Below are 27,739 nucleotides of genomic sequence, written 5' to 3' on the forward strand. Positions count from 1 at the left end.
CTTGCTTCGTGATAAAAGCTACTTTGCCCAACCTCTCTGAACATCCATTTCTGCATCTGTAAAACAGGATGGCATTACCCCCACCCCAGACACGCAGGGTCGTTGTGAAGATTGCAGGGATCACCTGTGGACAGGCCGGGCCTCGGAGGGGACAGGTGGGGGAGGGGAGGGGCAGGTCCAGGGGGGACTAATCAAGGCAGCTGTGGGGCTCAGTGCCTCTGAGCCGAACGTGGCTGTCCCCTCCCCAGAGGCTGCTGGGCAGTGGCAGCGTTGTTCAGAGCTGCATTATTCATGGTGCTCAGCTCTGAGCAGAGGGAAATTTGCTGAGTGATCGACCTAATATCTTAACACAAACCCATTTAGGCAAAACACCTTTGAAGCGAGAAAGGCAGAAAAAAATAAATAAAAAAGGAAGCAAAGAGGTTTGGAGGCAGGTGGTGGTGACGGGGTGCAAGGCACAGAGAGATGGCTGGTTCCTACCTGTCCCCGCCCACTGCCCACCCCCCACCCCCCACCCCGCAGGAGACCCCTGCCTCAACCCAGCCCCCAGGCCCCGCCTTCCCCCCCACTCTCAGTGGCCATGCCGGCATCCTTTGATTGAGGGAATCCCCACCCATTTCTCAGATTTGGCTCAGAGTAGGGAAGAGTCTGCCCAAGGCTCACACAGCGAGTCAGGGGGCAGCCGGACACAGGATCGCCGAGTGTGAGCTCAGAGTCCTCTGCCGAGGGGCTCCTCACACAACGGGACCCCCGTGTCCCTTGACACCCGCTTCCTCAGCCTCAAACTCCACACTCTACCACAAGAGGACCTCTTTCTCCAACTCAACTCAGCCTTTCCCACCCTCAGCCTCCGCTGGTCCCTTTGCCAGAAATACCCTTCCTGCTCTTTATCCGCCCAACACCCCACAGGGGCTCATTTTCTCCTCCTCTTCCCCTTGGAAACATCCCAGATCTCTGCCCCAGCCGGAACTCATCACTGTCTACTTGGGCTCTCGTTACACCCTCTCCACAGGCACGTGCCATCCTCTGCCTGTGCTGTGACCCATTTTGTAGCTCTCGTGCTTTGAGGCGTGAGGGCTCCCAGCCACTTCTTAGCTGGGTGACTTTGGACACGTTACTTCCCTCTCTGGGCCTTAGGTTAATATACACGTAAGGCGCTCTGTGCACGGCCTGGCACAGAAGCACTCAGTAAGCGTTTGCTATTATAATGTGATTGTCGGCTTCCTCCATCAGTCCATAAGCCCATTTTTGCGAAGACCGTGTCTTTCTCGTTTCTAACTCCCCAGTTTCCAGCGGAGTGCCAGGCACACAGTAGGTGCTAATCAACATCGGCTGAACTGAGCCTAACTGCCAGCAGTGTGGTCTGCCTGGCCTCTTCACCCCTGACCCCTTGAGGAGAGGGGCCAGTGATGGGCTGGTGGCGGGGACCCTGCATGGGGCAGGGGCGTGAAGAATCTGACCTCTGGCCAGCTCTACCCCATAGCAGGAACTGACAAAGCTCAGTTGGGCAGGGAGGGGCCGGGGTTGGGGGCCGGCCGCTGGGCCTGTGGTTTGGCCAGGGAGGAACAGGCAGCTGCAGGCCGGGATGAAATATTTAGGAGCCCACATCCCCAGGAAGTGGAAACTGACAAGCAAAATGAAATGTTGAGATGTAATTACCCAGGCAGGCCAAGCATGTCTCCCCGCCGGCGGCGGGCTCAGCACCCGCCCCCCCCCCCCCCCCCCCCCCCGCCACAAGCAGGCACTGGGTAATGAAGTCCTCCCGGACCCTTTCTCGCGCCAGTTCTCGCCCCCTCCTCTTCAGGCCAGGCCAGGGGGAGAGGTGGCACAAGAGCAGAGCACGCAGCAAATGGGGGGCCCAGCCCCGGCACCGATCTATGCAGGCAATCCCCTCACCCCACTGGGCCTCAGCTACCTCGGCCAGAAAATGGGGCTGTTGACCCACGCCAGGGAGGGAGGACCCAGACGGTGAATGTGTGCGTGCTTCATTAACTGGCATTGGCAGAGGACGGTGGCAAGGACAGCAGTGAGGACAGAGGCGGACACCAGCCTGACCCAGCACGCCATGAGAGGCTTTCTGGAAGTAATGGGCTGCCCAGGACTCAGGTGAGCAGGAAATGATGGACAAAGGTCTGGGGCTGAGGTCCAGATGTGGGCCCTGAGCTGCCCGGTGCTCACCTAACCCCAACAAGCTTCCCCAGGCTCTCCCAACACTGTTGGGCCACAGCTAGGAGCACAGAGACAGAGACCCGGACAGGGGCTCCAGGCCTAAACCCTGGGAACAGCCTTGAGTGGGTCTCCGGAGGGCATCCTGGAGCAAGGGAGCTGGGAACGGATACTCAGCTGACCCTCATCCTGCACACCAGAACTGGGGGAGGCAGCACTCCTTTCTGACTGAAACCAGGGCCCAGAGAAGGGCCGTGATCGGCCCAAGGCAGCCCAGCATGTGCTACTCACACACATGCTGCCCCGGCCCCTCTCCAGGCTGGCTCAGCGCTCCCGGGGCAGGTCCGGCCTCACCCGGAAGCAGCCAGCTGACCCCTCAGCTCTAACCCGCTGTGCACCCCGACTCCCATCAACACCGTCTTACCAGACCAGAGTCCCTCACCTACACAGCCCAGCCTGGCCCCCTAACTCTCCACCAAAACTCCAATCCCACTCCACCACTCCCTTCCCTCAGTGGCTCTCACCTCTCTCAGGGCCAAGTCCAAGTCCTGAGGCCCTGCACCCTCATCATCCACCTCCAACAGCACCTACAGTTGCCAACATACACCAAGGTGTCCCTCTCTTCCTGCCTTTGCTCAGACTGTTCCTCTGCCTTTGTGCCCAACTCCCCTCCCCAGACTCCTCCTTCAAGTCAGCACCTGTCCACTCTTAAGGGTTCAGTGCATGGCCCACTCCTCCAGGAAGCCTTCGTGGGTATCCCCAGGCTCCTTCTCCTTGGGCGCCCTTAACGATCCCAACATCTCAATCACTGCACTTAGCACAGTGAATGAAAATTATGGGAGATGGCCACTGCCAGGCTCGAGCATTCACTGATTCAGCAACAACTTATGAAGCACCTACCCACACCCCCCCCCCCGCCCAGTACCAGGCACTGTCCTTGACACTGTGGGCACAGCTATTCATAGGACAAACCAGAGTCCTGCCCTCACGGAGCTGATAGCCATCTACGAAGTAGATAACAGATGCTGAGGAATGAAAGAATGAACTAATTAATGAAGAGTTGGCCTAGGGGCGCCTGCATGGTTCATTCGGTTAAGCGTCTGACTCTTGATTTTGGCCCAGATGTCACGGTTGGTGAGAACCAGCCCCGAATCGGGCTCTCCCTCCCTCCCTCTCTCTCTCTCCTTCTCTCTCCTGCACACACACACACTCCTCCATTATTCCACAGCCCTCAAGTTCATGCAGTGCTCACACATTCTCTCATTAATTCCTCCCAATCAACCCATGGCTTAGGTGACCATTTTACAGATAAAGAAACCAAGTCCCATGAGCCAGAGCCTTGGTCTGTCTGCCTCCCCCTTTCCTTTCTCCAGCTGATCTTCCCCCTCTCTTCCGCCTTTCTACCTCTCTCTCCCACCTTCTGGGGTGACTGGCAAGTTGCCTCCTCTCTCTAAGCCCATTTCCCTATCTGTAAAATGGGGCAGGCAAGGCACCCCTCCCATTCCCCCCACGGCAGCCCCAACTGTGTCCCTCTCCATCTTTGTTCTTCTCCCTCCCTCCCCTCTCCTCTCGCTTGTCACTTTGTCCTGCTTCCTCCCCCCATCCCAAAGCCTCCCTTGGGTCCCAAGATGTCTACCAAATGGTCGTTAGCTTTCCTTCTGGCTCATTAAAAATGAGAATTTGCATAGAATATCCATATGATCATTCTGTCTACAGGAAAATGGGACACGGATATAAGGCACGGATATAATGTAAGTTGGGGAGAAAGGGGAGGACAGTCACAATGCAAGGGGGAGAAACCCCACCAGGAAGAGACCAAGTGCTCACCACTGGGGGCTCAGACCTCAAAGACAGCCCCCCCTCAAGCCCTTCAGCCCTTTCTTGGCCTTTCCGATGGCTAATTCACCTGTTTTTGTCATTCTTACAATAACCAGCAAAGTAGGGATTGCGATTATCCCCATTTTACAGATGGAGAAACTGAGAGCCAAAGAGGAATGATGGCCTGTCCAAAGACACACAGCAAGTCTGTGGCATTCCTGGGAGGGGGGGGGCAGTGGTCTCTGCCGTGGGCCAGACTCCCCCAAACCCACGTAGGCCTGCTGTTCTCCCAGGAATGCTGTCCCTCCTCACTCTCGGAAGGAAGACGTCACCAAGTACTGCATGAGTTAGGCAGTTCTTCTACCCAGAATACCCTTCTGCTCTTCTGGGACAGGCCCACCCACTTTTTAAGGCTCTCCTCCCATCACCCCTCCTCAAGGAGGTTCCCCCTCCCCAAACAACTGTTTAGCCAGATGCAGGGATTTTTGGAGACAAATGCTTCCAGACCTCTTCTCTCAGCTATATACAGTTGACCCTTGAACAACACTGGTTTGAACTGTGCAGGTCCACTTATATGTGGATTTTTCTCGATACAGTACAGTCCTGTAAATGTATTTTCTCTTCCTTGTGATTTTATGAATAATATTTCCTCTTTCTTAGCTTCCTTTTTTATAACACTATATAATACATGTAACATACAAAATAAGTGTTAATCAACTATTTATGTTATCAGTGAAGTTTCTAGTCAACCTGACTATTCATAGTTAAGTTCTGAGAGAGTCAAAACTTATATGTAGATTTTCAACTGCACAGAGGTTGGCACCCCCACCCCCCCGGGGCTGTTCAAAGATCAACTGTAATTGCATTTACACCTGCCTCATCCCAAAAAGAATTCGCAGCAGTGCCCAGAAATAAATATGTTTGGCTAAAAAAAAAAAAAAATTAATGACGGAATTGAGGGGAAGAGACCTGCACTTTAAAGATGAGGCTTTGCTCAGCAGCCAAAGACTGGCAGAGAACTGGCAGTTTGTTGGGACCAAAGCCAACCAGGGATTCCCCAAAGGTCTGGCCTTGGGGTGGTTGCCGCTATCCGTGGTGCTGAACCCAGGAGTTGCCTGAGCGACCTCCAGTCCACATGCGATTTAGGAGCAAGTCCTGCGGGCTTGAGCTTCAAAATACACCCTCAGGACGCCTGAGTGGCTCAGTCAGTTGAGCATCTGACTCTTGATTTCGGCTCACGTCATGATTCCAGGGCCGTGGGATCAAGCCCTGCGTCAGGATCCACACTTAAGATTCTCTCTCTCCCCCTCTGCCCCTCTCCCTGCTCCTGTTCTATCTGTCTGTCTAAAATTAAAAAAAAAAAAAAAATTAAGACCCTAAATCAGTCCGTTCTCATCATCCCCACTCCCAGTCTAAGCCATCATCGCTTTTCACCTGGATGATGGCAGTGGCCTCCTCAGTGGCATTCCTGCCTCAGTCATCTCAGCCTTCACAGTCTGTTCCCTACACAACAGCCAGAAAGATCCTATTAAACCCAACTCCGTTAACGTCCCTTCTCTGCTCACAACACTCCAATAGTTCCCATCTCATTTAGAAGCTAAAGTCCTCCCAGTGGCCAACTAAGCCCCCACGTGATCAGCCCCTCCTCTTCTACATCCTTCCACCTGACTCACTCTGCTCCTGCCTCCTCTTGGCTATTCTCCAAGAAATGCCAGGCAGGCTCCCACCTCAGGGCCTTTGCACTTGCTCGTTCCTCTGCCTGGGGCACTCTTCCCAGAGATCACAAACCTTACTCCCTTACTGCATTTGGGGCCCTGCCCAAATGCCACCTCTGCACCTTCTCTGACCACCTTATATGAGATTGTCTCCCCTACCTGGCCCTCTCTGCCAGCTGCTTTATTCTTCTCCATAGCATGCCATCAGCTCCTCCCTGAAATTGTAGGAGGGGGATACCTGAAATTGTATTATATAGTGATGCATTTACTTGTTTACTGTAAGCTGCCTCTGGCCCTCTCCCCAAATGTGAGTTCACAAGGCCAAGGATCTTCATCTGTTTGGTCCATTGCCATGTCCCTAGTGTCCTGGTTCAATGCCTGGCACACGGTAGGTGCTCAATAAATATTTATTCAGCAAATGAATGACTTACCATGCAGAGGCGATGGATGAGGAGCTAAAGAGGCAAAGAAATGCCCCACTCTCCTCCTCACCAGCGGCATCCTATGGAGCAGGCTCTATGTGACTTAGAGGCCTGAACTCCATCCTTCTGAGTCCCTGAAAGCCCCAGGAGCATGAAGGGAGCAAGCACTGAAGAAGTGACCACCAAGGAATATGACCCTCCCTACCTCTGGGGCCTTTTTTTAAAAAATTTTTTTAATGTGTATTTATTTTTGAGAGACAGAGAGACAGAGCATGAGTGGGGGAGGTACAGAGATAGAGGGAGACACAGAATCCAAAGCAGGCTCCAGGCTCTGAACTGTCAGCACAGAGCCTGATGCAGGGCTCAAACTCACGAACTGTGAGATCATGACCTGAGCTGAAGTCAGTTGCTTAAGTGACTGAGCCACCCAGGCACCCCACTCTGGGGCCTTTTAGACAGGGCCTGTTGGGGCTCAAAGACACTGGGAAGAGGGCTGGTGGACACAGAATAACAAGGCAAAAATGGCTACGAGCAGCCCTCAGTTGTGTCCACATGCATGAGCCCATCAGAGAAGGTACCCAGCCCCTTGCTGGTCTTACTGATGAAGAACTGGAGGCTCAGGGGGGGGGAAGTGACTTGCCTAAGGTCACACAGGAGTAGAGGATGAGGCTGAGACCCCACCCAGGACACTCAGCAGCCCCATACAGGCCTGAAGCAGGAAGCCTCAGAGTGGAGAGGAAAGAAAATGGTGAGCTCACAGGATCTTTCCAGAGCTTCAGAGAAAAGGCAGTATGGGGCATGCTTTAGCTAGCTACATCTCCAAGGAGCTCAGAGTGGGGGTACTGAGGACCCTACCTCAGATAGGAAAACAGGCTGAAGTCCAATAGTCAGCAAACAGGTGTAGAGGGTTCCTGGAGGTCCCAAACCTGAGCAGGGGAAGGTCACTTGCCTTCTCCAATTGCTCTTTAACAAAGGGGAAAAAAATCAGAAGGATCAGGTTGCTCTGTGCATGGCTACTCTGTGGGCTTAAGTCTGGGCCCAAGAACGACGGACACACCGGAAGCTGGAGCCAACCCTATGGTACCTGGACTTCCATGTGGTGAGGACAGATAGAAAAGCCAAGAGCGGTGGGTGAGCATGCAAAGATGCACGTTGGGGGACCTCCGAAGTCCCCTAACCCATCGCCTTCATCTTGGTCATCAAGCTGACACTCAGAGAGGGAAAGTGAACAGCCCAGGGTTACACAGCCACCCAGAGACTGAAGCAGAACTAGAAGTGGGCCCAGCTCCCCCACTCTGATTAGTAATGGTGACAACTGACACCTTTGGCAGCCTGGTGTTTTTACAGGGCCCAGACTATCCTAAGCACTTCATACACATTAACTCGCTTACTGCTCACAGCAACCTAAAAGGCGGTGAGGGGAGGCTACTATTAATATCCTCCTTTCACAAGGTGGAAACTGAGGCCCAGAGACCATAAGGGACTGCTCGATGTGGCGCAGCTCATGGTGACAGAGCCAGCATCTGGGCTCTTACCCACTCCACTCTACCGCGGCATCCAGAGGACAGGGTTCAGAAGGTCAAAGCCACAAAGGGGCTGCAACCAACAAAGGGAAGTTTTTTTAAACCCCAAAGAAATCTTCAAACACGTTCCACAAAGAAGACCAGTGAAAGAAAATGCTGCTTCCTGTCCAGGAGGCAAGGGATGCAAATTCAGGGCAAGAAGGGCTCGGCATCTAATATCTTCTTCTTCCTGTCATCCCCGTCAAGCTTAGAGGCAAACCCAGATTGGTGCACGTCCCTGCTGTGATAGGTCAGGGGAAGCACATCAGAGACGAATTGGAGAGAGCAGGAAAAGTGACCCAATGACACCCAACCCAGGGGACTCACAAAATCAAGAGGTGTCAGCGCCCTGCCAAAGGCCAGAGTGGCAGAGAAATCAGAGTGGACAGGCTAAGTCCCCAAGGCGGGCCGGGCAAGCTCGGGGTTCATCTTCACAGCAGTACGAAGATTGACCTGGCAATCACCAAGCAGTCACATCGATGCCAACACCTTGCCAATCTCCAAGCGCTGTCCAGGAGACCCAGCTGGCGCGTGGTAGGCCTCGTGGCTCGGGAGGGGGTGCCCGTGCCAGGTCCACTTAATCTCCACCTACGGTGGAGTGATGAGCAGCAGAACAAGGGAGCAGGAGACGTGATGGGTCTCAAGTTTTTGGCGGCCTGGCTGCTAAGCTAGAATGGTGGGGACCGGCTGCGAGGTAGGGCCCACTTCCCCCTCCACATCCTTGGAGAACGTGTGGCCAATGGCCAGGGCATACTGGGCCTGTGCTGTGACTCCCGGAAGCAGCCGGGGGGGGGGGGTGGGGAGGGTCCAGAGGTCTCCCCCGAAGAAGATGCTACAAAGTACCTCACTCTCACATACACCAAGCTAAATCCAGTGGCAGGACCCCTCCTGCTTCCAGCTCCCCAGCTCCTTGGCTAATTTCAACCACATTTCATCTGATTAGGGGTGAGAAGATTTGCATGCTCCAGGCTCCGTCCCCATGGAATTGGCCCCAATAATCCCTGAACCAAAAGACCAAACTCTGAAGTGTCATCATTTGACATTCACGCCTTTAGGTCTTGAGAGATGTCTTCTTTTCCAGCGCTCCTCGGAGAGCCTTTGCTTATGGAGAAAAATGCCTGGAGCCAGGGGCCATGGACTGTGAGGACACAGCCTGTAGGGGGCAGAGCTAGATGCAGGAGATGAGCTGATGTCCCCGCACCTGTTACGGATGAGCAAGAAGGAGGCCCCAGAAGGGCAGTGATGGACCCAAGGACACAGGGCTGGTCATCTGTTTGCTCACGTGTTCGTTCTATAAACATCCACTGAGGCCCTGCTGGGTGCAAGGGAGCGTGAGGAGCACAGAGCCAAGAGAGCCCTATCCCTCCCCAGCCTCAAGGAGTCCAGCCAGAGTCAAACGGCAGAGGCCCAGGGAAAGTTCGATAGGCACTGGGGCAGATGTGCTTGAGGTCTCCCAGGTGGTGAGCCCTGGGGAAGGTCTTCCTCCCTTCAGGTGAGCATCTCCACCTGGGAGGAGAGCAGTTTAGGGAGGGAAGCCCCCAGAGAGGCGGAGCCTTGGCCTGAGCCTTAAGGGCAGAGGGCCCCCCCCCCCCCGCCACTCAGGGCTCTGAGCAAGCGGGGGACACAGCAGGTAGAGCTGGGTTGTGCTAATACACTCCCTTGGGTAAGCAGACATGACCCCAACTGCCAGAAAATTTTAAAACACAGGACTGGCTTTAAAAAACTCTGCTCAGCTCCATCTCGCATCGGTCCCCATCCCACAGCCAGGCCCCTCGGCCAGGTCCCTTCTGCCTGACTCACTCCTCCCTTCAGCCTCCTTCTCATGCTGTTCCCCCACCTGGCATGCCCTTCCCTTCCTCTTCACGTGTCTAAGCCGGTCTGGCTGGGCCGAGTCCCCCGCAGTGTATCTCTTACTTTAACAGACGCATCATCCCAGCCCTTGGTTCTCATTCAGGCAAACTCTGCTAAGCACCTGCTGCAGGCAGGGCGGGGTGCTGGGTCTGGTGGTGCACTGCTCCTCCCGTGCGCACCGGGAGCCGGCTCCTTCCTCTCCTCACACGGGGGCTGCATACACAGAGAGCGTGAAGCCCAGGCCAGCTGGGAAACTCAAGTGAGTCCGGAAGACCGAGCCTCTTCCCCTTCCTGCCCTCCAGCGCAGGCTGCATCTCAGGAGGAAGCATCCCAAGACAGGCACTGTGGCGAAGAATGACAGGAGCCTGAGCCCTACATCCCAGCCTGGCGCAGCGGCAGAGCAGCCCTGCGTTCTCATACCCCTGCTCTGCCTCCGGGAAAGGATGCTGTCCTCAGTGAGTCTCGAGAGGGTCGGGGCCAGCCAGCGAGCTTGGTGCGGGGAGGAAGCTGGGGTCCCGGGACAGCTCAACCTAGCCCTCCGTGCCTCAGTCTGCCCTTCTGCAGGCCAGGAGAGCAGCCTCAGGCCCCTGAGTGGGAGAAGGGCTAAAGAAGTGAGTTGCTGGGGGCTGGATTTTGTGACCCATTCCACAAACATTTACTAAGCAGCTACTATGTGCCAGGGAGACACATAGCGGAGAACAAAACGGGCAAAAAATCTCTGCCCTTGTGGACCATAAACAAATACACATTTACTTGTCAAGTGCTGTAAGAAAAACAGAGCGGGGAACAGGGAACAGAGAGTGATGGCCCGGGGGAGGGTCTATTTCAGATACTGTGGTCAGAAAGGTCTCTCTGAAGAGGGGACAGCTGAGAAGACATCCAAATGCACCGAGGATGTGGGCCACATGGATACTCAGGGAAAGACAGTTCCAGGCAGAGGGACCCACCAGTGCAAAGGCCCTGAGGTGGGCTTATGTCTGGAGTGTTAGAGGAGCAGTGAAGAGGCTGGTGTGGCTGCAGCAGAGAAATGGAGAGGAGAGTGGAAGGAGAAAAGACCAGGGGGGCATCAGGAAAGCAAGTGGCCCTCTCTTAGGGGGTCTCTGGATCTCGGGGGGGGGGGGCCCTGGGGCAAACCTCTCTGGTTTCCCAGATATATGAGGAGTGTCAGCATCCCCCGACCCCCGTGGCACAAAGCTTTCTGGCTGGCCAAACTCTTCCCCCTTCACCTCGGAGCCTCCAGAAGGCAAGTGTTCCCTCACAGCAAAAGAAGCTGAGTCCAGAGATGTCACAGAGCCATGGGATGAGGAGGTGCCCCGGCCTTGAGCCTTGGCTGCCGGTCACCACCCTTGCCGGTGCACTGACTGAGGCCATCTAAATGCAAGCCTGATGCTCAGCCCTGGGAGTTGGAGCTGGAGGTCAGACCAGCAACAGCTTGACTCACCAGCATCTCTGGAATATCAATAGGGGACACAGGGACACAGCGGGGAGATGAGGCTTTGGAACTTCTCGCCGTGCAAGGGACAGGACGTCCTCCAAGGAGCAGGCCTGACCCACCCGCCCCCACCCCTTCTTGTCACCACCAGAGAGGCCATGGCGTTCCCACCCTAGAGGCACGGGCCTGGATGTGCCCAGCGTGCTGGAACCACCTACCGGAGAGGACCAGAACCAAATTCCCCAGGTGACCCCCTGGAGAGACCCCTGCCAGGAACTGACCTGTGTCCTTCCTGCCACATTCACCAGAAGTGGGGGAGCCTTCTGCTGGATTCAAATTCCACTCCTGCTATTTTCCAGCTGGGTGGCCTCAGGGGAGTTACTTAACCTCTCTGAGCCTCAGTTTTGCCATCCATATAATGGAGCTGCCTTGAGGGCTAGATGAGTTAACACGAACCAAGTGTGTAAACCAAGACCTGGTCCGCGGGAGGACTCCATAAATACTGCCTACTAATATCAGCCATTCTCCTGTCGCCCACACGGGGAGCCTGGGCTGCTACTCCACACTTCCGTTTGACCTTAAGCAGGCCCCTTAACTTCCCTGAGCCTTCCTCTTCCTCATCCGTGAAATGGAGCACTGCTGCAAGTAAACCGAGGCTCACGGGGGGGGGCCCATGGGCAGAGAAAGGCTGTGAGGCTATAAAAGCTTACACCCCAGAGCCCCACCCTGAGAGGGCCCAGGACGGTGGTGGGAGGCACCGAGGGCAGGGCCACGTCTGTGCCACCCCCTCAAGCCTGTCTCTCCCTCCCTAGGTGACTCACTCCGCATTATCTCGGGAGCCCAGGTGGGGCCTGCGCTGCATGCCTAATCCCAGCACTGGTTGTACTCTGCCTTTCGGCCTTCCCCTCCGCAGCCGCAGCCTGGCAAGGAGGAGGGAGCCCTGGCGTTCAAAGCGGGGGAAATGCACAAGCGTGCACACGCACACGGGCCTGTCCCCGGACACCCCTACTGAGGCAGGCCTGCCGGTCACGTGCCCAGAAAATCACATATGTGCGCCCCTCACTCCCACACGTGTCCTGCCCTAGCTGCCTTGGGAGCTCACCTCGCTGCCCTGTCACCACGAGACCTGCTGTCCTGTAAGGCCCAGGCTGGCCTGGGCTCCTGTGGTTTTGTCATTAGCCCTGTCCCGGAACGTGGCCTGCAGCTTCAGTCAGGGCCCCCACAGACCTTCCAGCTCGCCCCAGGCCTCCCTAGGAACGGTCAGAGAGCGGGGAGGGCCACAGCCCAGGCAGCCAGACCCCTGATAATGAACCTCTGATGTGTGTCCCAGAGCTCCCACAGCCATGGGCCAGAAGCACGTTTCGTTCTGGCTTACCCCCATTTCACAGATGAGAAAAACCAAAACTGAGCAGCGGAATGACTTTCCAGGGCTCTCACGGCCAATAAGTGGCCAAGCCGGAGCCTGGGTCCGTCCGCCAGAACTGACCCGTCAACCGCATGCTGCCACCCCTGTGATCCAGGCTGGGAGAGACGGACAGCATGGGGTTGAAGGGCCTGGGTCTGACCGCCTGGCTCCAAGTCCTGCTCCAGCATCTCACTGTGTGAGCCTGGGCAAGCCACCTCACCCCTTTGAGCCTTAGTTCCCCCATCTGTAAAATGGGAACACAAACACCAGGCCCTCAGGGTCATCACCAGGATTCATGATTGTGGAGGGAGGGTGCCTGGCACGGGACAAGGCTCAGTCAAGGGCCACAGGATGGCCCAGGGACAGCACGGTGCTAATGGGGGCTGGGAAATTCGGGGCCAGGGCTTTCTTTATGCCCTGTGCCAATGGCCCAGTCAGCGCTGGGTGCTATGCAAGAGCTCCCCACCCAGAGGACAGAGCTGGGTTCCATCCCTGGTCCTCCACATCCTGGCTACGTGGCCTTGGGAAAATGACCTACTCTCTCTGGCCTCAGTTTCTTCATCTCTAAATTGGACACAGTTATGTTCCCCTGTAGGACATCAAGTCCATACAGCAGGCACCCAGGACTTGCTGGCCAAGCTCCCCTCAGCTCTGATGTGCATCCTCAGCCTGGCAGGCGTGCCCTCCCCTCTACACCGCTGACACTTTTCTGAGCAACTCACAGATGATTTATACTTCAGAGGACGAATCAATACAATATACGGCCAAAGACATCTTTAATCTTTCACAGGGATTAGGCTACAAGGTACAGCGGCCTCTTTCTACAGGCCGCTCAATTCGGATTTCAATTTGGCCAGCCGGAGCATGGCTTTCTCTCTCCTTTTCTTTTCACCCACCTAAAGACGTTCCTCCAAATCAAATTTCATTTAGCAGGATGAGGGGAGACCTAGCTGCCCGAACACGAGGGCAGGCCCAGCCAGGGCCCTGGGGCTACAAGGGGAGACAGCAGGAGGGTCTGAGGATGTGGGAGGTCAGGGCAGGCAGGAGGTCAGGCCCTTGGCGACGGGATGGGGCACAGGGGTGTGTGACGGGCACCTGTGCCAGGCCAGGAGGGCCCCTGAGCCGCAGGCCCTGGCAGAACAGCTAGTTCTCTTATTTTTCTAGAATTCCTTTTTGAAAATCTCGAGCAGATTTCATGTTTTCTAACTACCAAATGACTGATTATATGCTTATGGCAAATTCAAACAGTAGTCTGAGTTTCAGCCAAAACACAACACCTAGACTTCACCCCAGTGGGATCTGTGTGTGTGCATGCACGCACGTGTATGTGACTGTCTGTCATGCCCCCATCCATGGGAAACGGGGGCAGAAGATGGAGTGATGAACACAAAAGCAGTTACGACGTCTGGTCCTAGAGCCAGACAGCCTGGGTTCAAATCCCTTCTCCACCTCTCACTTGCATGACCCGGGGCAAGCTATTATTTGGCCCCTCCAAGCCTCAGTTTCCTTCCCTATAAAAGAGGGGTGCCTACCTCATGGGGTAGGGAGGATCACCCAGGACAACAGGTGCTCGGCGTGTGCCAGGCACATAGGGAGAGCCTTGTGAGTACCAGGAGTGGCTTCTAGAACCTTACGGCAGGGACGGAACACAACCGAATATGAAAATTCTAGACCTTCTGTCCCTGCCCCCATCTAGCGCCTCTGTCCCCAAATCCTGCCGCCCACCTTAAAGAGACAGGCGGTGGGCTAGTGTGGAAAAGGATTCAAGCCACTGGGGACAGGCACCGCCAGAGCAGGGTGGGCAGGGCCAGACCAGAGAGAGGCACCTGTGTCTGAGCAAAGCAGGGAAGCGCATGAGGGCAGCCAGAGGCAGGGGGCTGGGGCACCAGGGGCCTGATGCTACCAGGGGGCCCCCAGGGAGCTGCCGCCCACCTGCCTAGAGGTGAGAGCAGGGCCCATCTACCCCATGCCCCCCTCTGCCTGGCCAGCCGCCAGAGCGGGGAGTGGCCTGGAGCCACAGCCATCGGTCAGCGCCGCCCCACTTCCGTCCTCTCCACCAGGTTACAGGCACCCGAGCTGTGCTGGCTGTACAATTAAAGGGGCTTATCTGAGATTTATAGCAGGATTATGCCCGCAGGGTGTTACCAACGCCAGCCTCTGGATACTCTGTGGTCCTTAGGAAAAGCAATTAGAGTCCCGGGGTTATACGGGTATAAATATACAGATGCCATCCTCCAAGGTCGAGGGCGCCACAGTGAGCTATTTAGAGAAAGAGCCTTGGGAGAGGCCAGGGGCCCCTCTGCCAGGAGCTGGGTCTGTCAGGAGGGGGAAGAGCCTCTCTGCTTCCCCCACACCCCATCCTCTCTGAACTATCCCTCTTCTCAAGGCTCACCCAACCCAGCTGGAGCCCTCAGCCCAGGGGCCTGACTGCTGATCTGGATCCCCACCACCACAGCCCCATGCAGGCCACCCTCCCTCAGCCGGGCCATGGGGCCATCGGAACCAGGTGGCCCAGGCTTCAGACTGGGCAGCGCGTTAACCCTTGCTGTGCCTGCCTCTTACTGCCCGCTGATACCTAAAAGCTTTATCCCTGGAGCGTTTGAGGGCAGTTAAGGGAATGCAGCAAGCTTAATGGGGAGAAGGGTGCCCGGTGGCGAACGGGGGAGACCTCCAGGAGAGCACATCACCTTCGCAGGTCCTCACATCCCACCCAGGGGCACACAGGGAAGGAGCACAGCCCCGCCTGCCCCGTGTAAGACACGGCCCCTTCTCTCACCCCACACCCCCCCTCCACACACACACAGCTCAATTCCTCAAACAATTCTTTCTCCAAGAACCTGCTGGCCGATCTCCCAGCTCCTGGGTCCCTGAGACCCGCCCCTAAACAAGACCACCTCCGTCCCCACCCCCTTCCCCTTCTCTCTCTGTCTGAGAACAGCAGCTGTCCCACTGGATCCCACGCCGGGAATACTGGCGGTCCCTCTGTCTGCCTGGCCACATCTGCAGAAGTCATTCCGTCCACCCCCTGCCCCCTGGGAGTCACCCAGCAGGCCGGCAAGGCCACAGACTGTGCCCCGGTGCTCCCGGGAGAGACTGAGGCCCACGAGGGAATGGCCTGGGGCAGGACCCAGAGAGTGGCTCTCAGGCGGCGCTTGGCCGCTGTGCCCTGACATCCCCCTGTTCCCGAGCACGACTCACCATCCTCCCGGGACTTCTGGATGAAGGCCTCCACGCCGCTCTCGCCGTAGCTGCCCTCCGAGGCCAGCGTGGACACGTAGTTCCACTTGAGGGCGCGAACGATGTCCACCATGGCCTGGGCCTGGTATGTGTCCGAGGGCACCACTCGGGAGAAGAAGTCGTAGCGGCTGTTGTCACTCAGGTCGGGGGCTGTGGAGGCGTAGCTGATCTGGGGGATCTGGGGGCGAGAGGGGCCGCTGATGGGGGCTGCTGGCACCCCCACCATGCCCAGCCAGCACCACACCACTACTCACCACCTCCTTTCGTCCCCACCGCCTTGGGAAGGGTCAGGGCACTGCCTCCTCTTGTCTTGGGCGAGACCCTGTGATACGGGTTGGACCACACACACACACACACACACACCCTGGAATCATACAGGATTACATACATAAACACACAGCAGAGCCTCTGGGTGCCTCCATTTACATAAAGACTGAGAGTCCTTTCGCCCATCAACTCCCCCCAGGCAGCCACTCATGTCACCACCCAGCAGACCCTGTCCCCATGGCTCCTTTGTCCTGCCCACGTCAGAGAAGACAGGGCCCCACCACCCCACAGATAGAATTGCAGGAGGACAGAGTGGACAGGGACCCCACCCCGGGGAAGTCCCTCTCTCCGCAGGCTGGGATACAGGGCCCAACAGCAGACTCCTGCCCCAGCTCTCCACAGAGCACCTTTCCGCACCCACAGACCCCCACCTGGGCCCTCCCCAGGCAAAAGTGAGATGCAGAGCCCTGAAGCTGTCCTTCTTCCTGTGGTTGATATCCAACCATTCCCAAAGGACAAAAACCTCACAGCCAGCCTGTGGCAACTGAGAGTGGGGAACGTTCCGGAGGGCAGCAGGATTTGGGGCACACCCTGGACAAGAGGTTGCCCACTTGGACTGTGCTTTGGGTGTCCCTATCCCCGGGGACACTGGAGATCTGCCTTCCACTGAGGATGCCCATTAGGAAAAGAACATGGCCCAGCCCAGCCCCTGTGATGCCCCCCCCCAAGGTGGGCCCCAGCAAGCCCCTCATTGCTTCCCCTCACTGAGCTCATCCATGAAAAAGGAAAGGATGAGGTGGGAAAAACAGATGTTTGGTTGTCTGGATTTGCTGAGCAACTAAGGGTTAACCCCCAAACCCTCTCATTGTAATTCTTGTGATCTTTATAAGATGGCATATGCTACGTTAACCACTGTGGCACTGTTTCTAATAGCAAATCTCTGGAGGCTACGGCCACACAGGAATACTATTTGGCCGTGAAAAAGAACCAGGCAGCTTTCCATGCACTGCTCTGCACAGCTCTCCAAGACCCACAGAGGAAAGAAAGAAACGAGGCACAGTTCTGCGTGTGAACAGCATCCCCATTATCACGTGAGGGGGCAGGACAGACTCTCGCCGCCCTGAAACAAAACAGCTAAGTTGCCTCCAGAGAGGGAACCAGGTGGCTAGGGGACAGGGTTGGGAGGACACCTTCCCCCTCATACCCCGTGTATGTTTTGCATGTAGAATCATGCAAACATACCTCCCGCCTAGAATCTTCCCGAGCCGAAGCATCCGCCCCCTTTCCTACCTGTGTCAACAGCCTCTGAAAAGTAGCCCGGTCCTCCTTGACTTGGAGAGCACGGAGCACGAAAACAACACCCCCAAGAATGTGGACTCTAGCCAGATAGCTGATGGTTAATTGTAAGCGTCTGTTATTTTGAAGGCCCGCTAAGGGTATCACAGCCGCAGGGGTTGGTTGGGTGTTTAAGAGTCCGTCATTCGGAGCAGTCTCCCAGCGTCAGCACTATTAATGCTTTGGGGGTATAATTCTTTGTTGGGGGGCTGTTCTGTGCACTGAGGGATGTTGAGCAGCAACCCCAACCTCTACCCACTAGATCCCAGAAGCCCCTGCCTTCCGCAGTTGTAACAATCAAAAACGTCTCTAGACGCAGCCAAGTGCCTCCCAGGGAGCAGAGCAGAACTGTCCCCAGTTGAGACCTGCGGTTTTAGAGATATGTACTGAAATATTGAAAGATGCAGGGATCTGAGGAGGTCTGGGGTTTGTTTCCAAAGCATCACAGTGAGAGCACATCCAAGAAGAAAGAATAATGGCCAAGAACGGACAACTCTGAGTCACATGTACGTGGGGGCTCACCACCCTATTTGTTTTGAACATATCTGAAATGTCCATATTTAACCAATTTTTAACAATAAAACAAAACAGACAGCACCCCTGAATCATCCCCCTGAACAGAAGTGCCCTGAATTTGGAGCTGGAGCAGGTGGTGGGGACTGTGGGGCCAGGGCCTGCCCTACCAGCCTGCCGTCCCAGCAGGTCCCCGAGAGAAGACAGGTTGTCTGTCAGCTTCCGGGGTGTTTGTCAGCTTCCGCCTGGGCCTGGGCCTCAGCGAGGAGTGCTAATCACAGGCCCAGGAACCCGCTCTCTTAGAAGAAGAACCCGCTAATTAGAAGAAGCTTGTCTCCTGCTTCTGACGTTTCCACCCAACACAGCGCTTGTGTCAAAAGGGACTGTGCCCAGCAGAGGGGCACGGAGCCCAGGGAGGTCTCGGGGTCCCTCCCACAGGCAACTTCTCACTCATCCTTCATTCCTCCTTCCAAGCCACCTCCCTGCCTCCCCTCCGGTTCAGGCACTCTGCATGGGCAGGGACGGCAGCCGGACAGACGGGCGTCCGGGGACCAGGACCCAGGCCCCCATCCCACCACGAGCCCCCGTTCCCACAAAGGGTGGGAGGGCCAAGCATGGGGTTCCCACAGGGTCCATGTTAGTCAGCCTGCAGGGGTGCCCTGGTCTCGGATTTTGGAAGCCCAGGAGGGGCCCCTGATCTGCCCCCAACAATTCCTGAGACCCTGGAACAGGGATCCAGCCCTGAGGTGGCTGGGAGGGAGGGGACAGCTTCCTGAGCAGGGTCAGGGGATAATCCCTGGCCAGCTCCTCCTCCCCGTCTGAAGGCTCCTCAGTTCCAGGCCACCCGAGTTTCCTAGCGGGGTGGTTTCAGCAGAGATTTGGAAGCTAAACTGCTCGGGTTCAAATCCCAGCACAGCCACCCACCAACTGGGAAGCCTCCAGCAAGTTGCTTCACCTCTCGGGCCTCAGTTTTCTCAGCTGCCAAATGGGAGGTCGTGAGGGTCACAGGAGGGAATTTTCGGGAACTGCGGGCAGGCAGTAAGCACTCAAAAGGTTAGCCCAAAGGTGGGCTATGATCCCTCCCGCTACACCTCCCTTAGCCCTCTATCCCCATGCCCCCCCTCCTGGTCCCTCCCCCAGCTCTCTCCCAGCGCTGTTACTACTGTGCTCCTGGCGGTGGGGGGCCTCCTCCTGGAATGCTGACCCGCAGGCTCTCCAAGGCCCTCCTCCCCCCTGGCCCCACCCAGGCCTGCAGTGCATGGGGAGACGCAGGGCCCCCCCCCCCCCCCCCCGTCACCGGGCACCCGGGACAGGGTGACTGGGACAACCTGGCCCAAGGGCGCTCTGACTGATGCCTCCTCAGCTCTGTCTCAGCAGCACAGCTGAAGCCAGAGGGGCATTTGATTAACATTCTCCTCAGAGAAGTCCTCTCCTCTCCCAACAGCAGCACGACAGGGGAGGGGGCGGCCACGCCCCTGCCAATGCCAGCACAAGGGTCAGCCACAACCTGGATTCCAGCAGCCCCTGACCAACCACGGCTGGCCTACTCTCGGTCCATCTGCCTGGCTCCTTCTGCCCACAGGGCCCCTGTCACCTCTTCCAGGCAGCCCTCCCTGAGCTCCAGAGAGCCTGCTCAGACCTCCCCCAGCACAGAGTAGGGCTGCTCCAGGGGCACCAGGCACGTCCTCCTGGGGTGAGGATGCCTGGTCTTGTCAACTCAGCAGGCATTTTAAGACGCCCCCATCATGCTGGGCAGGGCTACTTGTGGAAACGCAGAGAAAAGTGGACTGCTCCCAACACCCACTGCACCCCTGGAAGGAGCAGGTGGGGGCACCCCAGAGTGACGCACAGTGTGTCTGGAGCTGGCACCCGGGCAGAACCTCCCGCTTGCAGAAGGCATGAGTGACTGAGGGGAGAGAGGGAGGCGGTGAAAAAAATCTCTCTCTCCCTCTCTCTCTGTCTGTCTGTCTCTCTCTCTCTCTCTCTCAGGCTTCTAGAGTGACAAGGAGGTCCACGCCACGTGGGGAAAGACAAAAGCTGCTTCCGGGCTTGAGCAACAATGAAGATGAATGCCAAGTGCATCTGTCTGTGTGTGTGTGTATGTGCGCGTGTGCACCCACGTGTGCATGCACGTGCTGGGGCATGTGCCCCGAGCACACGAGCGCACAGTACATTCATTCATTCCTCCCACCAATAGTCACTGAGCACCGCCCGCCTGCCAGGCATAGTTCTGAGTGCTGGCGATGGACAGGTGGACAATCTGTCCTCGTGGGGCTCCCAGTCGAGACACAGGCAGGCAATGGAAAGGGGATACCAAGCTGTTAGACGGGAATAAGGGCCCATGAGAAAAAGGAAGAACAGGGCAGGGGACTGTTAGAGGGGCCAGAGGAAGTCTCTCTGATAAGGTGACATCTGAGCCAAGACCCCAAGGAGGTGAAGGAAGGAGCCATGTGGGTAATTGGAGGGAGGGCACTTCAGGCAGAGGGAAGAGCCAATGCAAAGGCCCGTGCGCATATGTGTGCTGAGAGCCTGAACTTGCTCTCAGGCTGCCCCGGGCCAGGTCAGCAGCCCCGCATACCTACCCACAGGTAGCAAAACAGCCAGACACGCAGGCAGTGCCCCAGGGTGCCCACAGTGCAGACTCGGGGTCACTGGCTCCCAGTCTAGCAGAATCTAGGGACTCCCTGAGAGTGGCTGGTCCACGTCCCACACGGTCCAGAGGAAGAGAAGGGGGTAGGAGGTGGGACACCCCCAGCGCCTAACAGCCAACCAGAGCGCAGTCCCCTGAGAGCCGATACTTCGTTCAAGGCTGTTTATAGAACAGTCAGGGATGAAGCCTCTACCTTGACCTCAGCAAGGCCTGCAGCACCCTGAGTCACATAGCCAGGGGCCCATGGCCATCACCATGGATACCCCAGGGCCACACCACAATAACCCCAACCCTCTTCCTGGGAGCTTTAGTGTTTAAAGCCACCTCCCCTTTCTGCCTCTTCCCTAATGCTTTGCGCAGCACAGCATCGGCTCCAGCTTAGGCTCTAGCACACTACGGAGCCAGCCTGCGCATGCGCAGGGCTGTGCTATGACCCAGCCTTGTCATCCAGCTTTGTGACCTTAGGCAAGCGAGCAGCCTCTCTGGGCCTCAGTTTCCTCCCCTATAAAGAAGTCACAGTGACAACAGAAGGGACTGCACGAGCAAGTACTTGCAAAGTGCTTCAAACGCGTGGGCACTGCTGGGTATTATCCTTGGAGAAGGAGGCAAGGCTAGGACCAACGTGCCCATTTTGCAGATGACAAAACTGAGGCTCGGGGAGAGGGAAGTACCCTCTGAACATCACAGCCAGGAGACATCAGAAAGAAGGCACCGACTGAGCTGCTCTGCCTCCTGTTCACTATCCCTGAGTCCTGGCCCCAGGCCCTGCCCACCGTCCCAGCTGACTCTGCTCTTTCTGCCCCACCCACAAGCCAGACCAGGCAGCCACAGATTGAAGCTGGGACCCTGGGGCCACCTCCGGCCGCCGGCCAGGCCAGGCCCCAGGCAGACCTCGGGGCCCCCGCGTGGCTGGATGCAGCCCCTCTCACCAGGGAAGCAGGGAGACCCCGCATTGGGCCAGGCAGACCCCGGATTGGCTGCCTGCTCCCCGCCCTTCTGATCCTGGCTGCTTGAGGCCTCGACAGCCCGGCTCTCAGCATCAGCTATTTTCCTCACAGATGAAAGGCAGCCAGGCTTTTAGGGACATGAAAGCTGCACGGGGAGGAATGTGTAGTTCAGAGGGCCTGTGAGAGGAGAGAACGCCAGCTTCCAAAGGCCTGGCCTGCACGGTCAGGGCTGAGGGACCCTGTCCCCCGCCCCCGCCCCCTTCAGCCACCTGAGCCGTGCACCGTCATCTCCCAGGGGGCTCCTGCTGCAGACACAGTGCCCAGTGGAGGAGACACTGCCAGCCTCCCCTTCCTCCCTCGATGGGGCCTCAGGAGGGGCGGGGAGGCGCTGGGCACACAGTAGGCACTTCACACACTCTCACGTGGCACCAAGCCCCTCCTCTCAGCCAGGTGCTCAGGGCCCATTTAAATAACCCACCTTCAGAGAACTAGCCTGGTGGGGGCTGGGAAAGGCGGTCTCGGGGTAACATGCATCCGGGCCGACAAGCCAGGTTTGGGGCGATAAGAGATTCACTGGGGGTCTCGCAGGGGGGCTGTGGAGAGGGAAAATGTTGGCAGTGTGGGGACGAGGGCTTAGACAGACTGAAGGGGTACAAAGACAGGGGTGCAGGGTCAAGGGGGGTTCAAAGCAGCTGGGCAGGGTCGTGACAGCGAGAGAGCAGGGATACGGCAGGGGGGGTGCAGGGACACACGAGAGGAGCAGTACGGGGGGGACCCAGCACATGGAGGGGGCACGGATGGCCCCTGCCCTTGACCCTGACCAGGCCACCTCTGACAAGGACCCCGGGGTTTAAGAGCAGAGGATAAGAGTGACCCTACAGCTTAGGACAGCCACGAGGAGGCCTCATACACCCATTCCCCACGGAGATGCCCCCCCCCCCACCAATTACTAAGGAACAGAGAAGCAGAGGCCCAAGGCCTGGGAAGCAGGAGGTGGGCAGACACCCTGGGCAGGGGGCTGACCCTGCATCCGGGTGGTCTTTGGAAGGACGAGGATAGACCCCGGGTAGGAAGACTGTCTGCCACCCACCCCGGGGCCTCCTCTAGGCCCACAAGCTGAGGGCCTCCCCTCTCCACACTCAGTAGGTCATTTGGGGGCTGCTGGCCACTTCCCCGCTCACTTCAGGGCGCCCTCATTAATCAGATCTCACTACCCTGTTCTACAGACACGGATCCGCCACCAACCGCCAGCCCCACGCATCCCGTCACTCGGGGGCCTCGCCACGCACCCCTGCCTGGCCCGGGGCTGGCCTGTGCCCCAGTGCAGTCAGTCAGTCACTCAGCCCCCGGCTGGGGGCTGCATCCACAGTCTCCGATCTGCGTCTAGGTGCCCCCAGGCACTCAGCCTCCCTGGCTCCGCCCCCCACCCCGCCCCTGCCCAGGCCTGGACACTGGGTGACCCTGCCCTCCGCTGCCTTCACACAGGCCCCCTCTCTTCTTCTCACACCATGGCCTGCAGCACCTCCTCACCGTGACTGAGAAGTGGAGAGCAGACTCTCCCAGGAGGCAAATGCTATCTTAAAAGCCAGTAAAATTTGCCCACAAGGCCGCTGTGGTCCCTTTGCCTCGGCTGCTCCCGAGGCCCCCAGCCTTTCCCTCCCACACCCCCCCCCCGCCCCCGCCCACCCACACAAACCCCGGAGACTCTGATGATTCGTTCGTTCATTCACCCACTGGGTAATGGTTCACGGAGTGCTTACTGGGTGCCTTGCACACTCTTTGGCACTGGGGTGAACACACAGAGACAAAAATCCCTGCCTTCAGGGAACAGACATTCTAGTGAGAGAGATAATCGAAAACAAACGGAGGTGCACACAATTGATGTTGTCCTGAGAGCCGCTGGGGACACTTGCAGCTCCCTGCCTTCCTGGCACGTGGTAAAATTCAACCCTCTGACCCCGGTGGTTGGCTGGGGCCTTGTGTCGTATGCTGGCCAACGAGGCGGGAGCAGAAAATGCCCTTCCTTCGGGGCCAGAGCGTTTCATTGCCATTGTGAGACCCTACAGGGTACGTGCTCCCTCTGCCACCGTGACCAGCGATGTCCCAGGCCAGCCTGGGTGCCTAGGGGATGAGACAGGACACTCAGCCCTCCCGCGTAGACATGTGGGGCAGTAAGCATTTAGTTTATGTATTTTAGACCACGGAGATCTGAGGTTGGTTCGTTCTCACGACCTAACCTCACCAAGGCTGACGGACGCAGGAGGCGGAAGCATTACGCTCTAGCTCCGGGACAGCCAGGAAAGCGTCTTATTATTCATCTCCAACTCACGAGCCTGGAGGTGTCAGGTTCACATTCGGCACAGGCTGGTTGGGGCTGAATTGAATCACATTCACACACACACACACACACACACACACACACGCAATCATCATCATCATGAGAACTAGCATTTACTGAGTGTTTACTATGTGCCAAGAACAGTCCTAAGTGGTTACAAATGCCTGAACGCCTTTGATCTTACAATAACCATAGGAAGTAGACCCTCTTATTCTTCCCATGTTCCCCAAAACTGAGGTACAGAGAAGTTAAGACACTTGTCCAAGCTCACACAGCTAGTAAGTGGCCGAGGCAGGATTTGAACCCAGAGGGACAGGCTCCAGAGCCCATGCTACTAACTGTCACATAAAACCCCAGCCTCCCCCTTATACAAGAGGGTCTACACGGACGTGTGCAGGCACACACGCACACACACGCAGAATCTCCTGTGGGGCAGTGTCCTTAGGGCAGCAGCAGAGGAAGCCAGCCCTACTACCCCTCCCACCCGCCTCCACCGAGCTCGGCGCCCCCCTCCACTCCTGGCTGTCACACTCTGGGGTGAAGTGGCCCATCTGTCTCCAACACAAAGGATCAGGCAGGGGTGGGGGCCAGAGGCCCCAGAGGGGTTGTGTAAATGGCTCTGCTTTGAGCAACAGCTAATTTCTAAACATAATTATTAATTTCATGCTTATCATATGCAAACCTCTGTCTCCCAGACGAGATGAAATTGATTTAATTAGAAATTCCACCATCAAGCCTTTTGGATCCAAGCTTTTAATTAGGATCACCAACCCCACCCAAGGCTGCCAGAAAGTGGGCTCCTGGCCCCTGCTTCTCTTCCCAAGGCCCCAGGCAGAGCCAGGATGTGTGGGCACCTCCAGTGTCACCAGAGCTCCACTGGCCAGGCCAGGGTCCCTTGCTGGGACCACTACCCATGTCCCACCCCACACAGGGTGACACGGCCCCACAGCCACAAGTGGCCTCCTTCTCCTGGCATCATAATGGGGAGACAGCTTGGAGACAACTCGTATCATCTCACAGCAGGAAGGACTGGGGTGTTTAAGGTGGGAAGGAGACAGGAGAAATAACAGACCTCCCCTCCTCATGCAAAATTCGCATGCCAGCTTCCCTTTGGGAGACCCTGCCAGGTGCTAATAAAATGCCTTTTACAGCTCAGCTCAGGGCAGTCTGTCAAAATCATCCATAGTACCTGGCATTGTAACAAAGCATCTCCACACATTACCTCTGACCTCACCTCCGGCCACTCCCAGCTTGACGGCATTCACTGGCTCTGGTCACACCAGTCTCCTTGCCGAACCCTGAACATTCTAGGCACACTCTGCCTCAGGGCCTCCGCACTGGCTGTTCCCCCCTGCCTGAATGCTCTTCCCCCAGATCTGTATGTGGCCCCTCCCTCACAGACAGACTGCTCAAGGAAGGCCTTCCCCAACCACCCCTTTTAGGACCAATCCTACTTCCCTACCCTGCACCCCATTTCCACTTTCCTTGCTTTGATTTTCCTCAGAACAATGATCGCTTTCTAACGTGCTCAACATTTGTTTACTTTTCCACTTAATATCCACCTCCTCCTAAAACGGCAGCGCCATGAATCCAGGGACCTTTCCTTCATTCCCCACAGGACGCCCGGCACAGATTTGGCACGGGGCAGGTGCCCAATAAGCAAAGGGGCCACTTCATTCTTGCCACACAAGCAGCCCGAGGACACGCTCCATAGGGTCGTAAGCACCTTAGACGAGGTGAGGAGACCAAAGCTCAGAGCCCTAGGCTTTGCCAAGCTCACGGAGCTGGTCAGTGGCCGAGTTCCCATGCTTGCATGGTCTGCCGCTTTGCCTGGGGAAGCTGGCCACTCCACAGCAGTGCCTGGCACACAGACGCTGCTCTGAGGTCTCCCCCCTCCCTCCCCAGGGCTCAATGGGGTGTCCCTCACCTCCGGGGCCTGCTGTGCCCGCCCCTCCCAACCCCCACCCCGAGTTCACAGCAGCCCCCTCGAAGGCAATCATTGTGGGGCTGTCCCACACCCACCTCTGTCTCCCCTTCCCCGGGGCCCACCCAGCCTCTTATCAGGAGGCAAGCGGACACTTGGATTAATTTCCAGGACTGTTCTGAATTATGTCTTCCAGGAGAGAACCAGACAGATGAGGCAACAGGACTTTGAACAAATATTTCCCGAGAAAGTGCTTTATTCAGTCCCCTGTCTCACTCTTTTAAACATTATATGTTTCCTTAGGAGCCCGGGAAAAAATGGGGCACGATAAGGCACGGAGGCTGGAGAAGAACAGAGGGCGCAGAGTGGAGGGCCTCGGCCGGCTGACAAAGGAGCCGCTCGGATGCAGACTCCAAGGAATTACCGCCGATAAGAGCACAGGCGGGGGAGCGCGCGGTGCAAGGGCGAGAGCAAACAAGATCCTCAATCAGCACTTGTCCTATTTCATAAGCAAAATGTAGATCAATAAATTACACTCACTTGTGCAGGTTTTACATGCTGACTCCGTAACCTTGTCAAGAGTGATACATATGGGCGGGGGAGGCTAGGGGACGAAGGAGCCCAGAGGCCTAGAGAGGACGGGCCAAGGACCCGGCAGGGGCCCTGCGGCCACAAGGCCTGCACCCCTTTTTCCAAGAGGGGCTCAAAGCCCAAGATCCAGGAGGTGAGAAGCAGCCCCCTGCCTCGCTCTGCGGCCTGTGGGCAGTCACCTCCCGTGAGCCTCCGTCTCCTCATCTGTCAAATGGGCACAGTGTAAACCTTACTTTGAGGCTCCTGTGGGAAGATGGATATTAAATTTTAGAAAGAGAGCAGCGGACATCCAAGACGCTAGGAGTCGTGACGATACCCCTGGCACACACCCCCGGGGGCGGCCGTCAGCTGACACGGGCTCTCCCTGTGTTAATTCTCACCGCAGGCCCGAGACAGGAAACCGTAGGCCTATTTTAACGAGAAGCTGTGGCTGCGGCTCAGAAGGCTGAGGAGCCCCGGGGTCACCCAGGCCCACCTGATGGCAAAGCTGGGCTTCCTCCCTGTGAGCCAGGGAGCTGGGCAGCACTGGGCGCTAGGCTACACCCAAGTGTCCAAGCAGGTGAGGGCAGGGCTCCAGACTCGCCCAGGGGGCCAACCTTCAAGTGCTCTGGGCACGTATAACGGGCTTGGTGGGGGCGAGACATGAGGGCTGGGGCTGGGGGCGGGGGGTGCAGCAGGCGAGAGGCTGCTTAGGTGTTGGTCGTCATCATAACAGGCGTGGTAGTTGTGGCTTAATGAGCACCCAGCCCATGATGGGCACCTCAGAGGGATTATCTCATTTAATCCCCACACAGTAACCCCACGAAGTGAATGCTCTTTATTGCCTTCGTTTTCTAGAAGAGGAAACAGAGGCCCTAGAACATCTGGAAATAAAATCACAACAAGTGGCAAAGTGGGACTTGAACCCAGGTCTACCTGACTCCAGCCCCTGAGGGCCTGCTGCACCTGGCACGCGCCCCACGTTCACTCCCGGCTCCTGCCCTTTGTCCACACCATCCCCCCACCCCGCGAAGCAGCCAGGATGGGGAGTCAAGTGTCCCCGCTCCAGGTCTCTCCCCTCCACGTCCGGTGAGCACACCGCTTCCCATGTCTGAGCCTCAGTTTCCACATCTGTTCGGGGCGGGGGGGTGTTTAATGACCTCTGCCTACTGGACTCACGAGGTAAGGACAGAGGGAGGGGCCTCCACAGCACAGGAGTGACATCTGCCCCCCAAGCTGCGGGAAGTGGAGGCAAGGCTGGGACAACCTCAGTGAGTGGAGCACGCCTGAGGGGTCCGTAACTACACCTGCTGTCCTCCTCATGCACACTGAGCGCCGATGGGGGCACAGCCAGGCGGAGGGAAAATTAACCACAGCGTCTGCCCAAGTGTTCTCCCAAGTTAACGTGCTGCACCCATGTGTAATATACGGCTCTGTATTACTATAATATGATATAATGGGATGTATTAACATTATTGAACACATAGGCCGATAAAAGTCACATCACCATCACTCCATGTGATTTATATCACTGCCTGGGCCACAGCCAGGCTGGCAGGGGCGGGGGGAGGCCCCACAGAGGCTCTA

At 57.0% G+C, this 27,739-nt stretch overlaps 1 protein-coding gene across 2 annotated transcripts in view; it reads right to left on the minus strand.

The window, feature by feature from the left end:
- The window catches only part of GRM4 (glutamate metabotropic receptor 4), a 104,029-nt gene that overhangs the window by 46,110 nt on the left and 30,180 nt on the right, over nucleotides 1–27,739 (minus strand). For both annotated transcript variants that reach the window (XM_030315286.2, XM_030315287.1), the window contains exon 2: nucleotides 15,570–15,786. In XM_030315286.2, coding sequence (XP_030171146.1) covers nucleotides 15,570–15,786 — 217 coding nt within the window. The remainder of the gene's footprint in view (nucleotides 1–15,569; nucleotides 15,787–27,739) is intronic.

The sequence above is a fragment of the Lynx canadensis genome, chromosome B2 (assembly GCF_007474595.2).
Source record: "Lynx canadensis isolate LIC74 chromosome B2, mLynCan4.pri.v2, whole genome shotgun sequence".
In the NCBI taxonomy this organism is placed as follows: domain Eukaryota; kingdom Metazoa; phylum Chordata; class Mammalia; order Carnivora; family Felidae; genus Lynx; species Lynx canadensis.